Source organism: Gigantopelta aegis, chromosome 3, assembly GCF_016097555.1.
Source record: "Gigantopelta aegis isolate Gae_Host chromosome 3, Gae_host_genome, whole genome shotgun sequence".
NCBI lineage: Eukaryota > Metazoa > Mollusca > Gastropoda > Neomphalida > Peltospiridae > Gigantopelta > Gigantopelta aegis.
In genome coordinates this window covers 19,855,091-19,876,835 of record NC_054701.1, presented here as the reverse complement: position 1 = coordinate 19,876,835, position 21,745 = coordinate 19,855,091, and the positions used below count along the sequence as shown (strand labels likewise).

Here is a 21,745-nt window from a genome sequence, read left to right as displayed (position 1 = left end):
GTAAATATGCATTGGCGTAATTATTTAATGTATTAGTCCGCAGAACCAACGGTGTTCAATCAGAATGATCCTTCAGAATTTTCGTGCTTATACTCTCTCTATATAATATATAATAAAGAGATTGTCTCAAATTTGCATTATGACGAAAATATTTATTCTTTTTGGTTTAAAAAATATTTTATTACCGCCAAATTTGCGGTTTTGGGATGAGGCTATATTAAGCAAGGCCTCTCCCTAAATGTTTACAATTCAAAGATGACAATAATAATAATTTGATATTTACAAAGAGAAACAAATAGTGGGTGAGAGAGAGAGAGAGAGAGAGAGAGAGAGAGAGAGAGAGAGAGAGAGAGAGAGAGAGAGAGAGAGAGAGAGAGAGATGGCCAAAAATTGTCATAATATTAGGATAATCAGGTCATGTGACTGCAATATTTTTGTACGGGCCTGTATACCTTCATCCATTTTGATCCAGCCCCAGCTAGTGGGCAAAAGGAGCAAAGGTGTTGTGAGCAGTCTTTTCCTAGACATGGCCATCTCGGTATACTGCCCTCTTTACAGTTAACTAGATGCTCTTCTTTCCGCAGGTTTTCTTCTCACAAGCTGCTTCTTTCTGGCCTTATTCATATCAGTGCAAGACATTGTTCAGTTATAGAGCAATGTTATGCTCTCATTGGTGAGCCCACGACTAGCATATCAAAGGCCGTGGTATGTACTCTCCTGTCTGTGGGAGGGTGCATATAAAAGGCCCCTTGCTGCTAATCGAAAACAGTAGCCCATGAAGTGGCGACAGCGGGTTTCCTTTCTCAATATCTGTGTGGTCCTTAACCATATGTCTGGCGCCATATAACCGTAAATAAAATGTGTTGAGTGCATCAATGTACCAAAGGCAATCCAAATACTCACATTTTTTATTCAAGGTGATCAGATGATGGAAGCAGTCAATTAGGATGACAAGTATACGTATGTAAACAGCGCACACACGACTGTTGACAAAACCGTTCAGAATAGCATTCTGAGCATGGATTAAAAGCCTCGTGTCTGCTTCCTCGTGGTTACATTGTGGCACTGACCGCTCGGTTCCTTGAAGAATAACTATTACACCATGTGTAATGATTATTTCCTTGTCTTCAGGGCAATCTATAGTGACAATTTTGGTGGTGAGGAATGCAAAAGGTTTCTGCTTGATGGTTGGATAATGTAAAACGCTTGCCTACTTTCCGGGAATCTTGTTCCTATCAGCAACCTGATATTTGGTCAGCATGCCAACAGTATACTTGTTACATACACCACTACACAGTCAAAACATTATAAATAAGTTGATGTGGTATGGGACACATATATCACAAGCACCAACAAATAATTCAAGAGAAAAGCGAGGAAATGTGTTCGCGAAATCAGACACTATGATATATATGATGTCATGGATAAAGAGAACTCATTGGCCCTGCCTCTTTACCACAGTTTACCACAGGATAATACTTTTGCTTCCTTTGGAAATGTAAAACAAGTCAGGGATGGGATTAAGACCAGTAACCTGGCACATGTTGACAGAGCAAAGAAGGTGTAGTACTGCCTAAAGGGTAAGACAGTGGAAACCATTCTACCCACCCAGGATGCCATAATCATAATAATTTGCCTTTTAATCTGTAATCTATAATATAATATGAAAGGCCTTTTTAACAATTTCTAATCTTTCTTACCGCTTCTCCTCTTTCGATCTGCACTGCCAATCGTCTTCTTGGCACTTAGCAAGGATATTTCTGTGCTCAGGTTTAGTCGACTACCGTATGCACATCGTCAGATATTGATATTAATGATTTCACTCCAACTAAAATATTGCTCACCCGTATATCAGTTATATAAAGTTATTAAGAAATCCCTACACGGATGGGGAGGAGAGCATTTGTAGATCCTCCCTGACCAACATGGGGGCGCTGAATATCTGAATATGTTTGTAATGGGTCAAGGTATGTAATGTGTTAAGTTTCATGCTTTTAACCAAAAGTGCACACTTAACTGTTTTAGCCGCCCAACTAAAAGGGGGTGGGGGACATTTGTATCCTCCCTGGTCACAAGAGGGTGCTGCTGACTAGGGTCCATATCTGAAAATGCCTGTAATGGGTCAATGTATACATGTGCAAAGTTTCATGTTTTTAACTAAAAGTGCACAATTTTGTGTTATTTGCCCAACTATATGGAGATACAGTGTATACGAATACCGTATTAGTTATGTAGTTTTCAGGAACGTTGGAAGCAATTAAAAGTTGGTACGACCATGAAAATAATGTATATGATGAGATCTATACTAATTACTATGCGAGTGCCATACGAAGTGGTACCGGTGGTGCGAAATATGTCCGCCCCTCCCTAGAAAATCGCCGACAGGAAATAAAACCACCGGCCGGCGCATTTATGTCTCGCCCCCTCCAAATATATTGGGCCACTATATAATGTGTTATATATAGGACGATAATCTATTTCTACCATACGCATATATGCTGTCTTTAATAAAAAGTAAAAAAGTAAAGTTTGTTTTATTTAACGACGCCTCTAGAGCACATCGATTTTTATCTTATCGTCAGCTATTTACGGAGCCCGGAGTTGACAGACGTGAAAATATTTTTATTATCTTCTACCATTTCAATGTGTGAACGATTCTAGCCTTCGATGGTTTCAATATTATAGATTACTGCAAAACATATTGACTACTAATACTTTTCTATACAAGATTAACTACACTGATTCTGATATATGTAGCTTCTGTAATAATTTTCCTGGAACAATACAACATTTAATTTTCGATTGCGATAAGGTACACATTCTATGGGAAGCAGTAACAGATTGGATATTTACTCGAACAGGAACTGTAATTCATTTTAATAAAATTATTATAATGTTTGGTTTGGTAAAGAATAATAAAAGCGATTTTATAAACTGGTTAATAATTAATATAAAATATTATATCTACAGTATAAAAATGCAAAAGAAATGTTTAAGTATTAACGCTGTGCATGGCATACTGCAACAGAAATTTGAAATGGAAAGGTATATATATATTTTTTTTTTTTTTTAAACTTGTAAATACAATGTATTTAATAATGAATGGGCAACGTGGCAAACACTATTTTATTGAGACTTAAAGATAATATACACATGGAAACAGCTTGTTTGGAAACGAAATTCAGACTACATTTTAGAACAAATATAATACTTTAAAGGACTATTGTCACAGACCACTCATCTATTATATGGCCCAACAAAGTATTACCTGAGAACATATGTATTTGATTTGTCCCTAAATGCACATTATTCAACCATCTACGTAACCACCATACCCACCTATTAATGATATTTAGTAAAAATATTTAATTATGGCAATGGTCCATAATTCGAAAACTAAAATTGCCGAGACATGGATTTCTCTCCATCATGGTTCACTTAAGGTGATGCGATAGCCTGATTTGGTTTCCAAACATTGATGCAATTTTCATTTATTATAAATTTTTAGAGAAATAATATCATTAAATCCGTGACAGTATTTGTCACGGGGATCCTATAATACCCGTAACTGAATGAAACACGATTGTCCAAATATCTCTCCTAACTGTATATCTATTAGATCTCTCTGTAACAGGCAGTTATACCCGCTGGCTCGTCTAGGTATGATCAGAGATAAGATCTTATATAAAGTATATATTATTATAGCACGTTTAGTTCACTAGAAAACACAACAAAAACACAATATACTTTGGAATCTGTATTAACATACGCTGACAAATGTACTGCCGCAGTAGTTAATTAACAACAACAAATAATAACAACCCAGAACTGATCACTTAATTAGTTAATCTCTAGGTGTCTAGTTTACACAATATGCTAATCACTTCACCGTGACACAACACCCACACGTGTGATAATTGAGAAACGCTTCCAGGAGAACTTAATTAATAAAGGAATTACAACTCTATTCCTAACTGGTTAATTTTTAATTAACCCTTAACTACTCATTCAGTAACGTGTGATAATTGAGAAACGCTGCCAGGGGAACTTAATTAATAAAGGAGTTACAACTCTATTCCTAACTGGTTAATTTTTAATTAACCCTCACTACTCATTTAATAACTTTGTAATACAGACTTAATACTGGTACCTATCACAATAAAGACAATAACCTACAGTTTACCTAGGTCCTCTAGGATGACTGGATAAGCTTTATATATATATATATATATATATATATATATATATATATATATATATATATATATATATATATATATATATATATATATATCAGAACGGTGAGCCTACAGTATACTGCGTCAGATGACCGGCAGCACCGTCTAAATAATATTGGTATAATACAGTATTAAAATATTTAAAGTCACATCAATCACATCAAGGTTATACAACAGAGCAGAAATAATATATAATTACCAAGTCCAAACGGACTAACGTTCCCCCTGGATGCCTTCCAATATGTTTCTCCCCGATATCTCTAAAACCCTAGCTATTTATTATAAAAACCCAGACTGGTCCGGAGACAGGACGCGGAACCGAATCTTATGATGTGTATATTTCCACAGTAACTAAGCGGTATTTTTTTCTCAGATGGTCAAACTTAATGACGCCTAGTCGCCAAAATCACGGTTGTAAAAACCGCACTCGCGGAGGTATTACGTAACTACTGGCCACATGGCCTCCACATCTGGACTAAGTGCATATTGGGATGCACGGTCGCGCGAAGGTATTACGTAACACGGTTTCCATCTGGGCTAAATGCATATTGGAACTGCACACACACACACACACACACACACACACACACACATATATACACACACACACACACACACACACACACACACACACACATATATATATATATATATATATATATATATATATATATATATATATATATATATATATATATATATATATACGTATACGTACGTACATACGTACATACTTTTATGTAGTATCAGGCACGGCGGAGCAGGGGGTGGGGGCTAGGGGTATACTCAATCAATCCCCCCCCCCCCCCAATTTTACATTTGATATGCGGTGTACACTTGAGGTTGAAACCAGTACAGGGTAAAATATGTTTTCTTAAATTGACTGCGATTTTCAGCTAAAATGAAGGTTACTAACAAAAATACTCTTTAAATCATAAATGTCATGTGACATCTTATTTTCTTGCAGGTAGATTATGAGGTGACATACTTTTTATGTCGGTAGGCCCATTGAGTTATTTCTCTTTCACCATAAACCCCATATAACCACCATTAGAATGTGTTTCGTGCGTCGTTAAATAAATCAGTTCTTCTTTCCTTCAGTTAGGTCTCGTTTGGTTTCCTTTGGACAGTGGAGTCATCAAAAGTAGACGAACAAGATGTACTCCCAGCTATGATTTAAGTCAAAACCCGACATACATACAATAGAGATATTCAAAATATAAATATACATATATAGCCAGTGCCAGGTCTGTCCACAGCTGCATTAAGTCAAACGTTGTCAAGCCATGGGGCCTTAGAACCGCGTGGTTGTTGGACCGGTACGAATATGGTCGACTAACGATCGTTCTATTTTTGTGGAACGTAGTTGGTCTGATTGGTAGCGTTCCGGCCCAACAATTGCGGGCGATTGGGTGCCACAGGTTCGGGTCTCGGTAACGGCATGAGGAAATTTGTGAAGGCAATAAAAGATTTTAATATTCTCTGTGCCAGTGCGTCAGTGAATATATATATGTATGCTTAAGTCAAAACCCGACATACATACAATAGAGATATTCAAAATATAAAAATACATATATAACCAGTGCCAGGTCTGTCCACATCTGCATGTAAGTCAAACGTTGCCAAGCCATTGTTCCTTGAACCGCGTGGTTGCTGGACCGGTACGTATATGGTCGACTAACGATCGTTCTATTTTTGTGGAACGTAGTTGGTCTGATTGGTAGCGTTCCGGCCCAACAATTGCGGGCGATTGGGTGCCACAGGTTCGGGTCTCGGTAACGGCATGAGGAAATTTGTGAAGGCAATAAAGGATTTTAATATCCCCGTGCCAATGCGTCATTGAATATATTGTATGTTTAAGTCAAAACCCGGCATACATACAATAGAGATATTCAAAATATAAAAATACATACATACATACTTTTATGTAGTATCAGGCACGGCGGAGCAGTGGGTGGGGGTTAGGGTTATACTCAATCAATCAATTTTACATTTGATATGCGGTGTACACCAGTACAGGGTAAAATATGTTTTCTTAAATTGACCTCGATTTTCAGCTAAAATGAAGGTTACTAACAAAAATACTCTTTAAATCATAAATGTCATGTGACACCTTATTTTCTTGCAGGTAGACTATGAGGTGACATACTTTTTATGTCGGTGGGCCCATTGAGTTATTTCTATTTCACCATAAACCCCATATAACCACCATTAGAATGTGTTTCGTGCGTCGTTAAATAAATCAGTTCTTCTTTCCTTCAGTTAGGTCTCGCTTGGTTTCCTTTGAACAGTGAAGTCACCAAAAGTAGACCAACAAGATGTACTCCCAGTTATGATTTAAGTCAAAACCCGACATGCATACAATAGAGATATTCAAAATATATCGCTTGTCAATAGAAGGTGGGTCCATTAAGGCATGCTAGGTAGCAGGTATAGGAGTAGCAGTTCACACAACCATGAGCTATGAAATTATAAAGTGTGTATGAAATAGAACGTGTACGAAATGGGAGGATACCGCTACTATATATAGATAGGTAGGTAAGTAGGTTTACCGTGCTCATATACCACTGGAGTTTCGAACACGCCTATCCCGAGTCAGGTCTTCGATAAGAAAACAACTCTAGATGTTACATCCTGTTGGCTACGATTAAGTTTTTTTCCATAACGAATGTACTTTTAAACACGGATGTAAGGCTATCTCTTGGGAACTATTTTTTGTTTGTTCATGATCTTGAAAATTGATATTGTTTAAAGTACATACACTTAGAGGTTGTATTTAGTGATTAAACTAATAGCAATGGTAAGAATAGCGCCATGGAGGCACAGTGTTAAGAGAATATGCGCATCTGGATGTATTGCTGTTGTAATATATTTCCTATACATTTACGTTTACCGTGGATATTCAGCAACTACACATACAGATTTTGATTATGAACTGGAATCTCAGCGTTTGGGTGTTCATGTATCACCAGTGTCGTCTGATGGATGTGATTTTAGTTCAAAATGGAGAAGAAACCCGACAGTTGCTAATTTGAGTCTCACATCTCAAGTCTGGGTCCGATCTGACACGGCGGCGGACATTTTTGTTTATTCTGCGTATTACGACGTCGACGACGACAACGTGCCAGTCATCAGAGTGATCGGCATCGGGCCACGGACGGGAACACACCACGTGATATGTCTTGTACAGTGGTCTGCTGATTCCACGTGTTTGGAAGATCGACCCGCCACTGTAGAAATTATGCCAGAACACAACTCCAAAAGGTACGAGTGTTTCTGCATGTATTAAAGCTATAGAATTTGTGCGAGAAAGACCCACGTCTCTCTCTCTCGCTCTCGCTCTCGCTCTCGCTCTCTCTCTCTCACTCTCACTCTCACTCTCTCTCTCTCTCGCTCTCGCTCTCGCTCTCGCTCTCTCTCTCTCGCTCTCGCTCTCTCTCTCTCTCTCTCTCTCTCTCTCTCTCTCTCTCTCTCTCTCTCTCTCTCTCTCTCTCTCTCTCTCTCTCTCTCTCTCTCTCTCTCTCTCTCTCTCTCTCTCTCTCTCTCTCTCTCTCTCTCTCTCTCTCTCTCTCTCTCTCTCTCTCTCTCTCTCTCTCTCTCTGCTTTTTTTTTTACAATAAAGGAACCAATTCATGATTCAGTATGTTATGCTATCCTACAATGAAATACTGTGGCCCAACACATCACTAATTGGTCGTGTTGGTGCATATGGGTCACACGTAACTGTCTGGAATATTTCAGGTCTTTCCTTTTAATAAAAGTTGCACACTGAGTCAATTACTGGGTCAAATTAGGGTACTTTTTGTCGTTATAGATTTCCATTTTAATTTTCACTGAAACATGTTGTGACAGTGGTTTGCAGACAATTCTCTTTAAAATGTGAGTTATTTTATAAAAATTGGTCTTCGGGTTCAAAATTATTACAATGTATGTAAATATACCAGTTCGTTATGCTTTGTCTATACCTCATGCTATATGGACATTAAGTCTTTAAAACTGAAGTAAAATTAAATCATAATGCACTGAATTTTCTCATACATAATTAGTATTTATGATTTAGAAATAAAACGTAAAATATGTTCTAATGTTACACAAATTTAACCAAATTAAGGCAACTTATAGGTTTGTCATAAAAAAAATAATACGTAGTGTCCGTAACCATCTAATATTTTTTGACCTGATCAAAAGAATTCTACATCCAATTGATGTTTACAAGTCAGATGTATGGAGAAACTGCAAAGTGACAGAAATGTGAAGTAGCTGAAGGATTTGACAATAATATACACTGAATGTGGATCTGTAGTGCCTGTAACTGTAGTGTCGGTAACCTTTCAAAAAGCATCGTTAAAAAATACCAAAATATGTACTAAAATGTTCTTGTAGTTTATTTTGTAAGGCTACAACATGTTAAAATAAAAACAAACATAAATAATATAGCTGAATTGGTAACTGTTATTTCATCCAGCATTCACTCCTAAAAATAAAAAAATTATGACTAGCAAGACATTCCTCATGCTGAAAACATTTTTGAATTGTGTTGCGTGTTTAGCTAATTTTTAACTTGCATAACCAATTATGTTCATAATGAAACATAATATTGAAGATAGAATCCTACCATTAACATACTACTAGGGGTGCCTTACATTCAGTAAGGATTCTCTGTAGTGTCCGTAATCAAACATGTAATATACAAACTGTGGTAAAATGTAACTTGCCCACAACTAAATGATTAAATTTCAACAGCAATACCAGTAAGATATAGATTGCATATGAATATGATATATTTTTGCAAATTACCATTTTATTGCTTCTTTTTTTTTTTTAGAGTTTAAGGTGAAATTTAAGAGGACAAACCCCCCCCCCCCCCCCCCCCCCCCCCCCCCCCCCCCCCCCCCCCCCCCCCAAATATTACTGACTGTACTATTTCAGGTTCTTTGCCTGTCTAAGATGAGTGTAAATCAGTGTAATGTACCTTAAAATAACCCTATTACAAACAGTTGGAAATGGAACTATAATGTTTAGATATCTCAGCACAGCTGGGAGTTTTATTTTATCTCTTACATTCATATGTATCAGTCATGTGATGCATAAAAGCATACATGGTTCTTTAATAGCCATTTAAATCTTAGATAAAATAAATATTATGTTTACAATTGTTCATGAATTAGACATCAGACAGACAAATTGCTTATTTCGATGCCTGCAATGTAAATCAGTTAATGTTGTTGCGTGCGTAGTTAGTTTTTCTCGTTTTTTTCACCTGGGTTTTGTTGATCGATCATAATGTTATTTTGTTGTACCGGTACAAACTTAGTTTTAAGTAAGGTATTTTATCATTTACACCTCCTAATTAATAAAATAATAGATGTTGCTTAATATATTTTAAAGTTAGATTAATCGCCTACCAGATTTTCTTTCTATCATGGTCTTTGTTACACTAGTTGTGGAGCACTGGCTGGAACGAGAAATAACAAAACAATAAACGTTTTTCTTTTTAATTAAAAAAAAAGCATTAATAATAGTTTCGTTAAATATATCAGAGTTTTAAAGTATTACAGAGATCAACAGCTCAGTATTATGCTAGTTTAGACCCAAACTGAAACTGATAAAAAAAAAATTAATAATAAAAAAAAAAAAATCCCCTATAGAGGTCAAACAACATTTTGACACGGGCCGATTTTTGTGGGTTGGTCAGGTCAGGAGAAACACTTGATTTTTTAGTTTCGCCCTGTCTTTGTCTCTCTTTCTATCGGTCTGTCTCGGTCGGTTTGTATGTTGATCTATCCCCATCCCTTTTCCTGTATCTTTCTCTCTTCCTCTTCCTCTCTCTCTTCTTCTCTCCCTCTCTCTCTCTCTCTCTCTCCCCCCATCTCTCGGCAACCTGACCTACACAGACGACCCAAATAGGCGAAGTGCATTCCGCCTGCTCAACACGCTATGACCAGCTTTTTGGCAATGTCATCACTGACTGTAGAGTGTATGCCACTAGGGCTTCCACAAGTCCAAAATATTGGACGCGAGTACTCGAGGGTCAAACTCGACCCGGACCCGAGTACCAGACACCTACACTGGATTGATAATGAGACTAAGGAATAAAGTAAAATAGCATTATCTATCTTAATTCCAGTGCTGAACATGGTTGCCAAATCATGCCATTGTATTACATTCCACACATTAGACTTTTGTTTTCCCTCCATGTCTCATACACCTATTATGTAACCAGCGGCAAACATATGGCACAATGACGTTAAAAAGAATTAAATGAGAGTGCTCTTCCTTGCACGGGTACTCGAGTCCTGTGAACGGACTCGAGTCTTGCCAGACTCGGCTCGTGCTCGAGTACTCGTGGAGACACTATATACCACCAAATCAAATCACATAGACGACAATAGTAACATTTGTGGCTAAAACCTCTACATGCAGAGTATCAATCAACACATACACCACGGATATAAATACACTTTCCCGTGGAGGTTAAGCTGCTCATTTCAGAGATAACGCTATGTTTAGTAGGACCCTGCACATGTTTGAAGCACAACTGTAGTTGGTACATTGACACTAGTTTAAATTAAATTACAGGAATTTACTGGCCAAATAAAACAACATTTTTGTTATCACAACAAACACTCTCATATTTATCACCAATCGCAGGACGTGTGATATTAACTGATCTATCAAAAGTTAGGTGCACCTCCAACTTTGACCCAGCCGGATGTTATTTGGTTTAGTACTACCTGTAAGCAGAGAAATCTTTTCAGTTACTTTCACTGTAGAGCAATGTTTTTTATACTGGGACCTTAACACATGCTGTTATAATTTCAGATATTCTGCGTTATTTCTCATCTGCGATGTGAGTGTGCTAAGCGACAGAAAGCCGTACGCTGTCTCAATAACTAAAGAGAATAGTACCAGTCTGAAAAATAGACTTTTAGTGAAGTATCCTGAACCACTCCGCTTCAACATCACCGTTTGTTTTTCTTGCATTCATTCAAAATATAATGATGAAAGAGAAACTATTCAAACAATAGAAATGGACCAAATTTTAGGCGCTGAACATTTTGTTGCCTATGATTTTTCAATAGGAGGTAAAGTCGAAAACGTGTTCATGTACTATTCCAATCAAGGAATTGTGGATATAAACGTCTGGAACTTGCCACGGGTACAGATTCACTATTTTGGCCAGTTGGCAGCGATTAACGACTGTGTGTATTCGAACAGAGGAAGATCGAAGTATATAATTGTGAAGGATCTCGATGAAATTCTAGTTCCATACAAGGACAAAACTCTACCAACTCTCATCAACAGGATGATGACAGAGAATCCTGAGGTTGCTGCCATCTTATTTAAAAACTCATATTTCAATAAACGATGGCCGGATGACACGAAGGGATTCCAGGATGGTCGCAGGGCAAAGCGATTTGAGCTTTACATGTTGTTGAAGGTATGGCGAGAAAATTTCATATGGCCTAGAAACAGAATGAAATCTATAATCCTACCTAGCAGAATACACACTTGTGGAATTCACGCTCCTCAGAAGGTTCGAAACGGATTTAAGAGGATTAAAGTAAAACCTACAGAAGGTTTGCTTCAGCATTACAAAAAATTGCCGACAGAACAGACAAGAAAAGGTAGAATAAAAGAAGACTTTCTTAGATTATACAGTAAGCAACTTATATACAAATTTAAAAGAACTTTCAGCATTATACACAGCAATGATGTCGTATCGGACACGTAGAAGTAGCGTTACAAATACCTAGACATTTTTTGCTTGAAGTCGTTGTCATCATAAGGGGCGGGGCGTAGCCCAGTGGTAAAGTGCTCGCTTGATGCGTGGTCGATTTGGGATCTATTCCCGTCGGTGAGCCCATTGGGCTATTTCTTGTTCCAGCCAGTGCACCACGACTGGTATATCAAAGGTCGTAGTATGTACTATCCTGTCTATGGGATAATTAATAAATCAATGTGCTCTAGTGGTGTCGTTAACAAAACAAACTTTAACTCTTCTTTCTTTGTCATCATAAGAATATAATTTGTTCCATTTATTGGCGATTTGTATACTTTTGGACAGTTATATATTAGACAAAAGGCGTCATTTTGATTTTTGAAAATTTAAAAATTTAAAAAGGAAGTTTATATATTTATGGTGGATGTTTTTCAGTGGTTTCGTTTTTTAAATTATTATTATTCTTTTTTTTGTTTGCGGTTTTTTGTTGTTTGTTTGTTGTTTTCGTTTAGTTTGTTATTCATAGAACATAATATTTTCATCGTTTAGTGAACAGATAAACATTTTTCTTACACATGCGTTGGTACGAACATCAAACCAAATTTATTTATTTTATTTATTATTATTATTATTATTATTATTTATTTATTTATTTATTTATCTATCTATCTATTTTTGTGGGGGTTTTGTGCTGGGATTTTCTCCGTTAAGTTTGTTATTTATTTAACATATTTTCATGAAACCTAGTAGATACCCATCCTCTAAATAACACACAAATTCATCCATCCATCCATCCATCCATCCATCCATATATTCATTCATCCATCCATCCATATATTCATTCATCCATCCATCCATATATTCATTCATCCATCCATCTATATATTCATTCATTCATCCATCCATATATTCATTCATCCATCCATTTATTCATCCAATCTATCCATCGTTTAGTGAACAGAGATAAACAGTTTCCTTACACATCCGTTGGTAAACGATTTATTTATTTTATTTATATTTATTATTATTATTATTTTAAAATCTTTATTATCCCAGATCACTGGTAATGTCAAAGTTGGAGTGCTTTGTACCATCTTTTTACACTGTACAACAATGAAATTATAACATGATTGTGTGTACATATATAACTAATTATATGATAAAGGCATACGTACACACACACACACACACACACACACACACACACACACACACGCACGCAAATTTCACGTGTGTGTTTGTGTGTATGTGTGTATGTGTCTGTGTGTTTGTGTGTGTGTGTGTCTGTGTGTGTGTCTGTGTGTGTTTATCTCTCTGTGTGAGTGTGAGTGTGTGTGTCTGTGTGTGTGTGTGTGTGTGTCTGTGTGTGTGTGTGTGTGTGTCTGTGTGTGTGTGTGTGTCTCTCTCTCTCTCTCTCTCTCTCTCTCTCTGTGTGTGTGTGTATGTGTGTGTGTGTGTGTGTGTGTGTGTGTCTCTCTATGTGTATGTGTGTGTGTGTGTGTGTGTGTGTCTCTCTGTGTGTGTCTCTCTGTGTGTGTGTCTATGTGTGTGTGTGTGTGTGTGTGTGTGCCTGTGTGTGTGTGTGTGTGTGTAAAACAGATCATGGGATGTTATGAAACTAATTTATGAATTACCGTATGAATATACCTCTAAAAAGCGCCCGGGCGTTTATTCATTTCTAAATGGTCGCAGACCCGGCGCTTATTGGAAACCCGGCCTTTATTTTTTCAAACAGTATTTGCACCTTAAATTTCGTTTGATGTTCGTACCAATGGATGTGTAAGAAAAATGTTTATCTGTTATATTAATGTTGTTTGCATGTACCATGTGTTCATGTATTCTTGTCATATAATAATGGATGTGTACATAGTACCTAGGGTCAAAATGAAAAACAAAAATGAACCAGGCGTGCTGTATTTTGCATCGATTTATATCAATTCAAGGATGGCCAATTCAATAAAATAATTTTCAAAATCAAAGATGGCCGCCATTATGCTCAACATTCTGAATGGCCTCCAAAATGGTGACATTTTCTAATGGTTTCACCAAATCCATTTCAAATTTCGTTAATATCATTATCGTATATATTTATTGCCACAGTATTGTTGCAGTTAAATAAAAACACATAAAAATGGCTACAAATGGGTAGTTCAAAAATAAAATGACCACCTGTAGTTCTTCCCAACCTCCATGATTTTGTTTTTGTCAGTAATTTCAGTTTGATTTGGCGTAAGAAGAAAGTAAACGTTTTAAAAGCATTATAAGAATATGGATCATATATAGTAAAATGTTACCTAAATCTCAACGACAAAATTGATATCATGATTCAAAGATTATCTCAGTCGAAAGGGCATTTTGGCAGTTGTGAATCACTCTCAGATGGGTGATGTATACAGAGTACCTATAATAATGTGATAATATAGAACAGTGTTGTAAACATAAATGTCATCTGCTTTCATCACTGGACTGAGCATTGTCTTCCGATTTCGAGCTATCTTTATCTGTATCAAACTGGAATCATTATATTAGCTCATCTAGTATGTCATGTGTAGTAGGTCAATAGTGTTGGCCAACTTGGTATTCTAGGCAGGTGCTTCATAAATGTGAATTGCATCTTTCTTCCATTTGTCAGGGAATAGCATGATATACTGACTTTCCTCAGGTGTTTCGTTTTTCCCTTTTGGGCCAGTTGTCAGTAAGAATGTTGCGTCATGACATTTCTGCATCATGAACATCTGAAACGTGGAAAGCCCAAATAATGGATGTGTATAATCGCCCCCAGTTGCCACACAAAACGCTGGTAGGCATTCACAAGGTGTTCCGCCAATGCCTTGACATTGTGGTAGATTATCCCAGTTTTCAATGTTGATGGTCCTTGCATTTGATAGCAATACGAAGCATGGGTACCAGTATGTACACATCAGTGTAATCAGCTACGAGACATGTGCCTGCGTGCCTCGACGAAACATAGACAATATGCAGTGCAAGCCTTGGGTCTGCCTATGTGTGGAATTAATGGTAAGAGACGTCTGTATCTGGACTGATGTATTTGCAAATATATATCTATACTAGCATAGGCGTACGGACTCACATTTTTGTAGGGTTAGGCTGGGTTTTCCCCCGAATTAAACAAAAATGCACGAATTTGGATAACAACATTTATTCATATTAGTAATACTATCAAACAGATATATATATATATATATATATATATATATATATATATATATAGGATTGCAAACGAATCACTACACATTTTTATATGTATTACAACTAATTTTGAAGGTAGAATAATGGAAATACATGGTAAAATGGTATCAGGTTAGCACATTTTCCCGAGTATCTCCTGTCATTTTCCCCCGAAGTTGAGTCCCCCCCACCTCCCCCAGTGCCCCCGTCTCATACGCTTATATTTACTGGGTATCATTGTGATATAGATGTACTGTCGATATGTAAAAGACCAGACAACAAATAGTCATGAAGGAGTTCTGTCTTGTTTTCGGTTGTTTGTTAGTATCATTTGTAAAACAAAAGTAATCCCATTTCCACGGCAGGAGTAAGATTTGACAGAGATCAAAGATTCTCTGTTCTCTACTTTTGTCTGGTCATTCTTTGGACAAGTTCAACTGTACCCGTTCTGAGCAATAACCATCACAAACGAGACGAAGAGTAGTATTTGGCAGTAACTTAAGGTACTTCACAATCATGTGCACCTAGGATTTGTAAGTTGGAGGGCCAAGATCAGTGATGGGAATTATGCATACTAGTCGCATAGCATCTTCAATACTGTATTGTCTTTCCATGGATGGACCCGATGTTGGTAGTTGTGAGGAAAGAAGCTGGATATTGTTTAACAAAGACTGTGTTGATGTCCTGCTGACACCTCGCGTATTTGTGGCACCTGTTTCTGAAGTAGTTACAGATGGTTGTTAGGTCTCATGATCACTGTGTTTGTGGTTCTGATTCTGAAGTAGTTACAGATGGTTGTTAGGGTTCATGATCACTGTATGTGTGGCATCTGTTGCTCCAGCACTAGGGGAGTAGTATTTGTGGCATCTGATTCTGAAGTAGTTACAGATGGTTGTTAGGGCTCATGATCATTGTATTTGTGGCATCTGTTTCTGAAGTAGTTACAGATGGTTGTTAGGGCTCATGATCACTGTATTTGTGGCATCTGTTTCTGAAGTAGTTACAGATGGTTGTTAGGGCTCATGATCACTGTATTTGTGGCATCTGTTTCTGAAGTAGTTACAGATGGTTGTTAGGGCTCATGATCACTGTATTTGTGGCATCTGATTCTGAAGTAGTTACAGATGGTTGTTAGGGTTCATGATCACTGTATTTGTGGCATCTGTTTCTGAAGTAGTTACAGATGGTTGTTAGGGCTCATGATCACTGTATTTCTGGCATCTGTTTCTGAAGTAGTTACAGATGGTTGTTAGGGTTCATGATCACTGTGTTTCTGGCATCTGATTCTGAAGTAGTTACAGATGGTTGTTAGGGCTCATGATCACTGTATTTGTGGCATCTGTTTCTGAAGTAGTTACAGATAGTTGTTAGGGCTCAGAAATGATATTCTTCGTGATTCGCATTTTTCTGCATTCGCTTTACACCAAGTTCAGTAACCCGTTACCTTTGTGCCTTTCTCGAAAAACTGAGTGAAGCCAAAGAATACTTTATATACACCCATCGCTCAATAGCACCTGTCGTCTTGGAGAATCTGTTCATGGGTACTTCCATGATCTGATCCAGTGGTATTTCAGTGTGTTTTTCATCACGCAGGGATCCATTAAAACCTTTCGTTCAAGAGACGCTAATAAACAGCAGAGATTCTGAGATTTTTAATATTTCTCATCTCTTCGTAGATATAAAGCATGTTTTTGTCAACGCTTTGGCGATTAAATCCAAAACAGCATAATAGGAATTGAAAAACTGGTTTTTGTATGTTGGAAGTGGATAATATTTAGGAACTCCACATAGATCCATTTGGCCATTCCTCCAGGGTGAGGCGGTGTCAGTGTTAGTGCTTTATTGTAAAATCGGGTGCATTTTGTATGACAAAAGGACAACTCGGTGCAATCTAGGATTCTTTTATTGGATCCCCTAACCAACAGGATGTGAGGATCCTGGAGGTCATCACATCATCAACATCATCAAAAGGATTTCAAAACAAAGACCCGACTGTGGGTCAGGTCTTTAAGTAGATGCTGGTTGTGCTCTACATTACGGGATGATAACTTGGCTATGTGCTGTCAGTATTTGTGCTGAATGAAACTTGAAAACCTGGAGCTAAACCAAAAAACGTCTTTTCTGGTCTAAAACTGAATTGCCTCTGACCAGGTAAATTGAAAACCCCAGAAACAATGACACTGGGCTTGTCATTGAATTGGTTACCTGGCCAGGCCACAGAAAGTCAGTGAGTACTACCCAAGCTGACTCAGCCAAATACAGAGTGAAACAAAAGAATAGCCAACCAAGACAACTTAAACAGAAACATAATAAAGAATAAAATACATGAATAGTGTTTTAAAATAATGCACGTTTGTCATATAATGTCTGTTAAAACACCCTGTTACAATTGTTAACTAGTTTATTAAGTGTATCTGATGCCAGACTTGAAACGGCAATTTCTATAATAACATTTTACATCCCACATTGCTGAACTATCCTAGTCTGTTGACAAGGTGACAACAGGTTTGTATATTATCAGGATGAGGGTTTTCGCATATGGAGTCTATGCAATCTATCTAAAGTTGATTTTAGGAGTGCTTTGAACAACTGCGTATGGTAGCTTATACCCTGTTTTAGATTCCCCCCATTCAGTTCCCATATCAAATTTGCAAGAAAAAAGGTAAAAGTAACACAATTTTTTTTATATATATAATTTATTAATCGAATAGTCGATCAGTGCCCCCCCCCACCCCCCAAAAAAAACAAACAAAAAAAAAAAACATTCCACAAAAATAATTCGTTGTTACAATTTATAAAACAACAACTAGTTCGATAAATTTCCTCATACATTATGTTTATCATCAATTAGTTCCAATATAATTCTCAACATAAAGGCATAATTTTAATAACTTTTGTCTATGTATTGTGTTTCTTTGTGAACTTGTTTTACAAAGTCTGTATATTAGATGCCTTATCTGATAATATTTCTCTATTTGTGATGGCCATTTTTATTTGACTGTCAACGTGCTATAAAGATGTGGCAATAAATACTGTATACAAGAAAAACACTTTAAAGAATTTGAAATATATTTGGTGAACATTAGAACATTTCACCATTTTGGTGGTTATTTTGAATGTTTGAGCATAATGGCGGCCATCTTGGATTTAGAAAATTATTTTATTTAATTGGCCATCCTTGAATTGATATAAATCGATGCAAAAAGTATCCAAATCGACCAACATTTACATATATAAGTAAGTTTTGATGTTGACCCCCAACAAAATATTGTAATCACAAGTAATCACTTTTCAAAAAGAGACCAAATCAGAGACTACGTGAACTTCGCAGAATGGGCATCACATTTAACAGAGAATAACACATTTTCAGTAGCTTGTTGGTAAGGTTGTCCACCTAGGTTGTGATCCTAGATATATGTAAATATGATTTTAGGTGGCAAACCTTTTACAGCACGCCGGGTCCATTTAAAAAAAAAAAAAAAGGGTTTTGCCTCTTGGGTGTAGGCTGAAGTAAAACAAAAAATGTCACACACTTGTGTAATAAAAACGTTTTTTTTCTTCATGTTTATAGTTATTTCATCTATAGCAATATTTGTTACCAGTATTTATTGGCATTATTATTAGTCACCGGTTTAACCGGAGGGGGCTATAGGTGTCATCGCCGTCATTCTGCCTGCCTGTCTGTGTGTCTGTCACACTTATAATTTTCAGAATGTTTTTTTTTTTTTTTTTTTTTGCTTGTTTTTTTTTTTGCTTGTTTTTTTTTTTTTTTTTTTTTTTTTTTACAATGCCTTGATCTGGAATTTTGTGTATATCAATTTTCTCTAGTGATATCATTAAAGAAACATTCCTTTCTTTTATAATTGAAGTTAGCTGGCGTTATTGACTCTGACCCCCCCAAAGAATACCACCCGACAGTCTCCTAGTACGACGCTAAAATGAAAAGCCACAATACCCCCCAAACCCCACTTCGCCCCCCCCCCAAAAAAAGGGGGGGGGGGGATTTAAAATAAACTGTCACCCATATGTCACCAACGGCTGCAGCAAACGTTGCTGTTAAACAGTTTACTTGAACAGTGTCCTTTTTTTTTTGTACACACAAAGGGAGGTAACTTCCGACGTCTAGGTAACAGCAATATGAATTTTGGATTATTTCTCATACATATTATTGTTAAATAACGACGATTTTTGTGGAACACAACCGGTATCACGAAATGGAATCGTCCCCTCAAAATGTTCTCCCCCACCCGGCGAATCTATTTCGAAATAAACACCCCCCCCCCCCCCGTTGAAATAGAATCGCCCCGACCCACGAAATAAAACCTCCCCTAACCCCAACCCTAACCCCTCTCCGGGGACGATTTTATTTCGAAATAGAATCGCCGGTCGGTGATTTTCTAAGGGGCGGATATATTTCCTAACATCTGTCACCGGCGTAGCGTAATGCCAGCGTATTACGGCGGGCGACGGCATCAAAAGTATAAACCCAGTTTAACACATCGGTTGCGGTGATTTACTTCTGTGATTTATTTCGGAATTTTTAAAACTGAAATTACTTTTAATATTAAAGACTGGCTAATGGGTATGAAGTTCAAGAAATATGCTACACGAACATGCGTATTAGGATTTTTAATTATTGTTCTCGTCTATTTTCCCGATATAAAGATTACTTTATTTGAAAATGGTAGATGTTCGGTGATTATAGGTTCCATTAGACCAAATCAATTCCTAATGCCGATAATGTTAACGTTTACTAATAAAACTGATATAAGCAGCGTTTCAACACACCCAGGAAGTACAGCAATAGAAAGTGTGGCACCTCACATCTAATCTAGCTGCAAGAAAATGGGGGGTCACGTATCATTTAAGAGATTTAATTTATGTTTTTAATAGCAACCGTCATTTTTGCTGAAAATTGCAGTTCCATTTTTGGGGGTACCCCGCATTAGTTTCAACCTCTGGTATATACTGCATAACAACTGTATAACAAATAAAAGTGTATTTATTTATTGTCAATGGATAATAGTATTTGCACAAATAGTCAATGTCACATATTACTACCAATCACACCCACAGCTGCCTTTACTCCGTAAATATTTGATGGTGCACGTCGAACTTTGACACGGTACTCTCTTCTTTGGTACTATGCAACCTATACGCAAGTTCATGACAAATCCAAAACTCTGTACTTTGGAGTCTGGAAACGCGTCTCAGTATCCGAGCGCCAGCCCGTCACCGGTGTCTGTTGATGAATGCGCAAAATGGAGAAGAAACCCGACAGGTGCTAATTTGAGTCTCACATCTCAAGTCTGGGTCCGGTCTGACACGGCGGCGGACATTTTTATTTATTCTGCGTATTACGACGTCGACGACGACAACGTGCCAGTCATCAGAGTGATCGGCATCGGGCCACGGACGGAAAGAAGTGTTTTATTTAACGACGCACTCAACACATTTTATTTACGGTTATATGGCGTCAGACATATAGTTCAGGACCACACAAATTTTGAGAGGAAACCGCTGTCGCCACTACATGGGCTACTCTTCCGATTGGCAGCAAGGGATCTTTTATTTGCGCTTCCCACAGGCAGGATAGCACAAAGCCTTTGTTGAACCAGTTATGGATCACTGGTCGGTGCAAGTGGTTTACACCTACCCATTGAGCCTTGCGGAGCACTCACTCAGGGTATGGAGTCGGTATCTGGATTAAAAATCCCATGCCTCGACTGGGATCCGAACCCAGTACCTACCAGCCTGTAGACCGATGGCCTGCCACGACGCCACCGAGGCCGGTCTGGCCACGGACGGGAACACACCACGTGATATGTCTTGTACACTGGTCTGCTGATTCCACGTGTCTGGAAGATCGGCCCGCCACTGTAGAAATTATGCCAGAACACCACTGGAAAAGGTAACACAGTTTCTTTGATGTACATTTATATTAAAATCAGTTGGCCAGCATTACAATAGAAAGTAACTATGAACTAATTTACGTAAGCTTTCACATGTAATACGTCTGGATTATGAAATTAAACCATTTTTTATGTGCGAAATTAATGTAGACAAATGTCCATGATGAACTATTATTTAAGGCAGATACTCAATTCAATTCTGTATTGACCGTAAGCACAGCGGCTTATTGCTATAAGCAAACAATAGTAATAAACATACACTATCGCATGTACATACAATTAGAATAATAAATAGTATATATATGTTATAATAATATGATATATTACGATATGCATGTTCATCCATATCAAGGAAAATGTAAATTATAGTTATATAGGTAAGGTATTATAATTATACAAATTGATATTATATATCTTGATAATTACAGTATTTTTAAATTAAAGAAGTTCGAATTTTAAATGCTTTAAATAGATATTTTCCCAAGTTACACAACATATTTTTTTTACTGTTCAGCAACTATATAAATTTTAGCATAAATGGTCTATTCCAGTAGTATTTCTTTGTATAATTTTCTCTTAAATCTCTGTAGAATATACAGATTAAAACAAAATGATACTCATTTTCGACATCTCCGCTATTACAATTATCTTCTTATATCTACCAGTTTCCATTGTTAAAATAT

The 21,745-nt window shown here is 37.2% G+C and overlaps 1 protein-coding gene across 1 annotated transcript; it reads left to right on the top strand.

Moving 5' to 3' along the window:
• Positions 1-6,758: 6,758 nt before the first annotated feature.
• On the top strand, positions 6,759-13,154 carry LOC121369521 (glycosyltransferase family 92 protein F13G3.3-like). The gene is made up of 2 exons (XM_041494631.1): positions 6,759-7,502; positions 11,061-13,154. The coding sequence occupies exons 1-2, from the start codon at positions 7,036-7,038 to the stop codon at positions 11,971-11,973; spliced, it is 1,380 nt and encodes a 459-aa protein (XP_041350565.1). The 5' UTR covers positions 6,759-7,035; the 3' UTR covers positions 11,974-13,154.
• The last annotated feature ends 8,591 nt before the right edge of the window (positions 13,155-21,745 follow it).

What these genes read in the sequence shown, in the direction of transcription:
- LOC121369521 (XM_041494631.1), top strand. Translation starts at nt 7,036, where the DNA reads ATGGTAAGAATAGCGCCATGGAGGCACAGTGTTAAGAGAATATGCGCA. An exon ending in CCAGAACACAACTCCAAAAG is followed by an intron (nt 7,503 to 11,060) that starts GTACGAGTGTTT and finishes TTATAATTTCAG; the next exon opens with ATATTCTGCGTTATTTCTCA.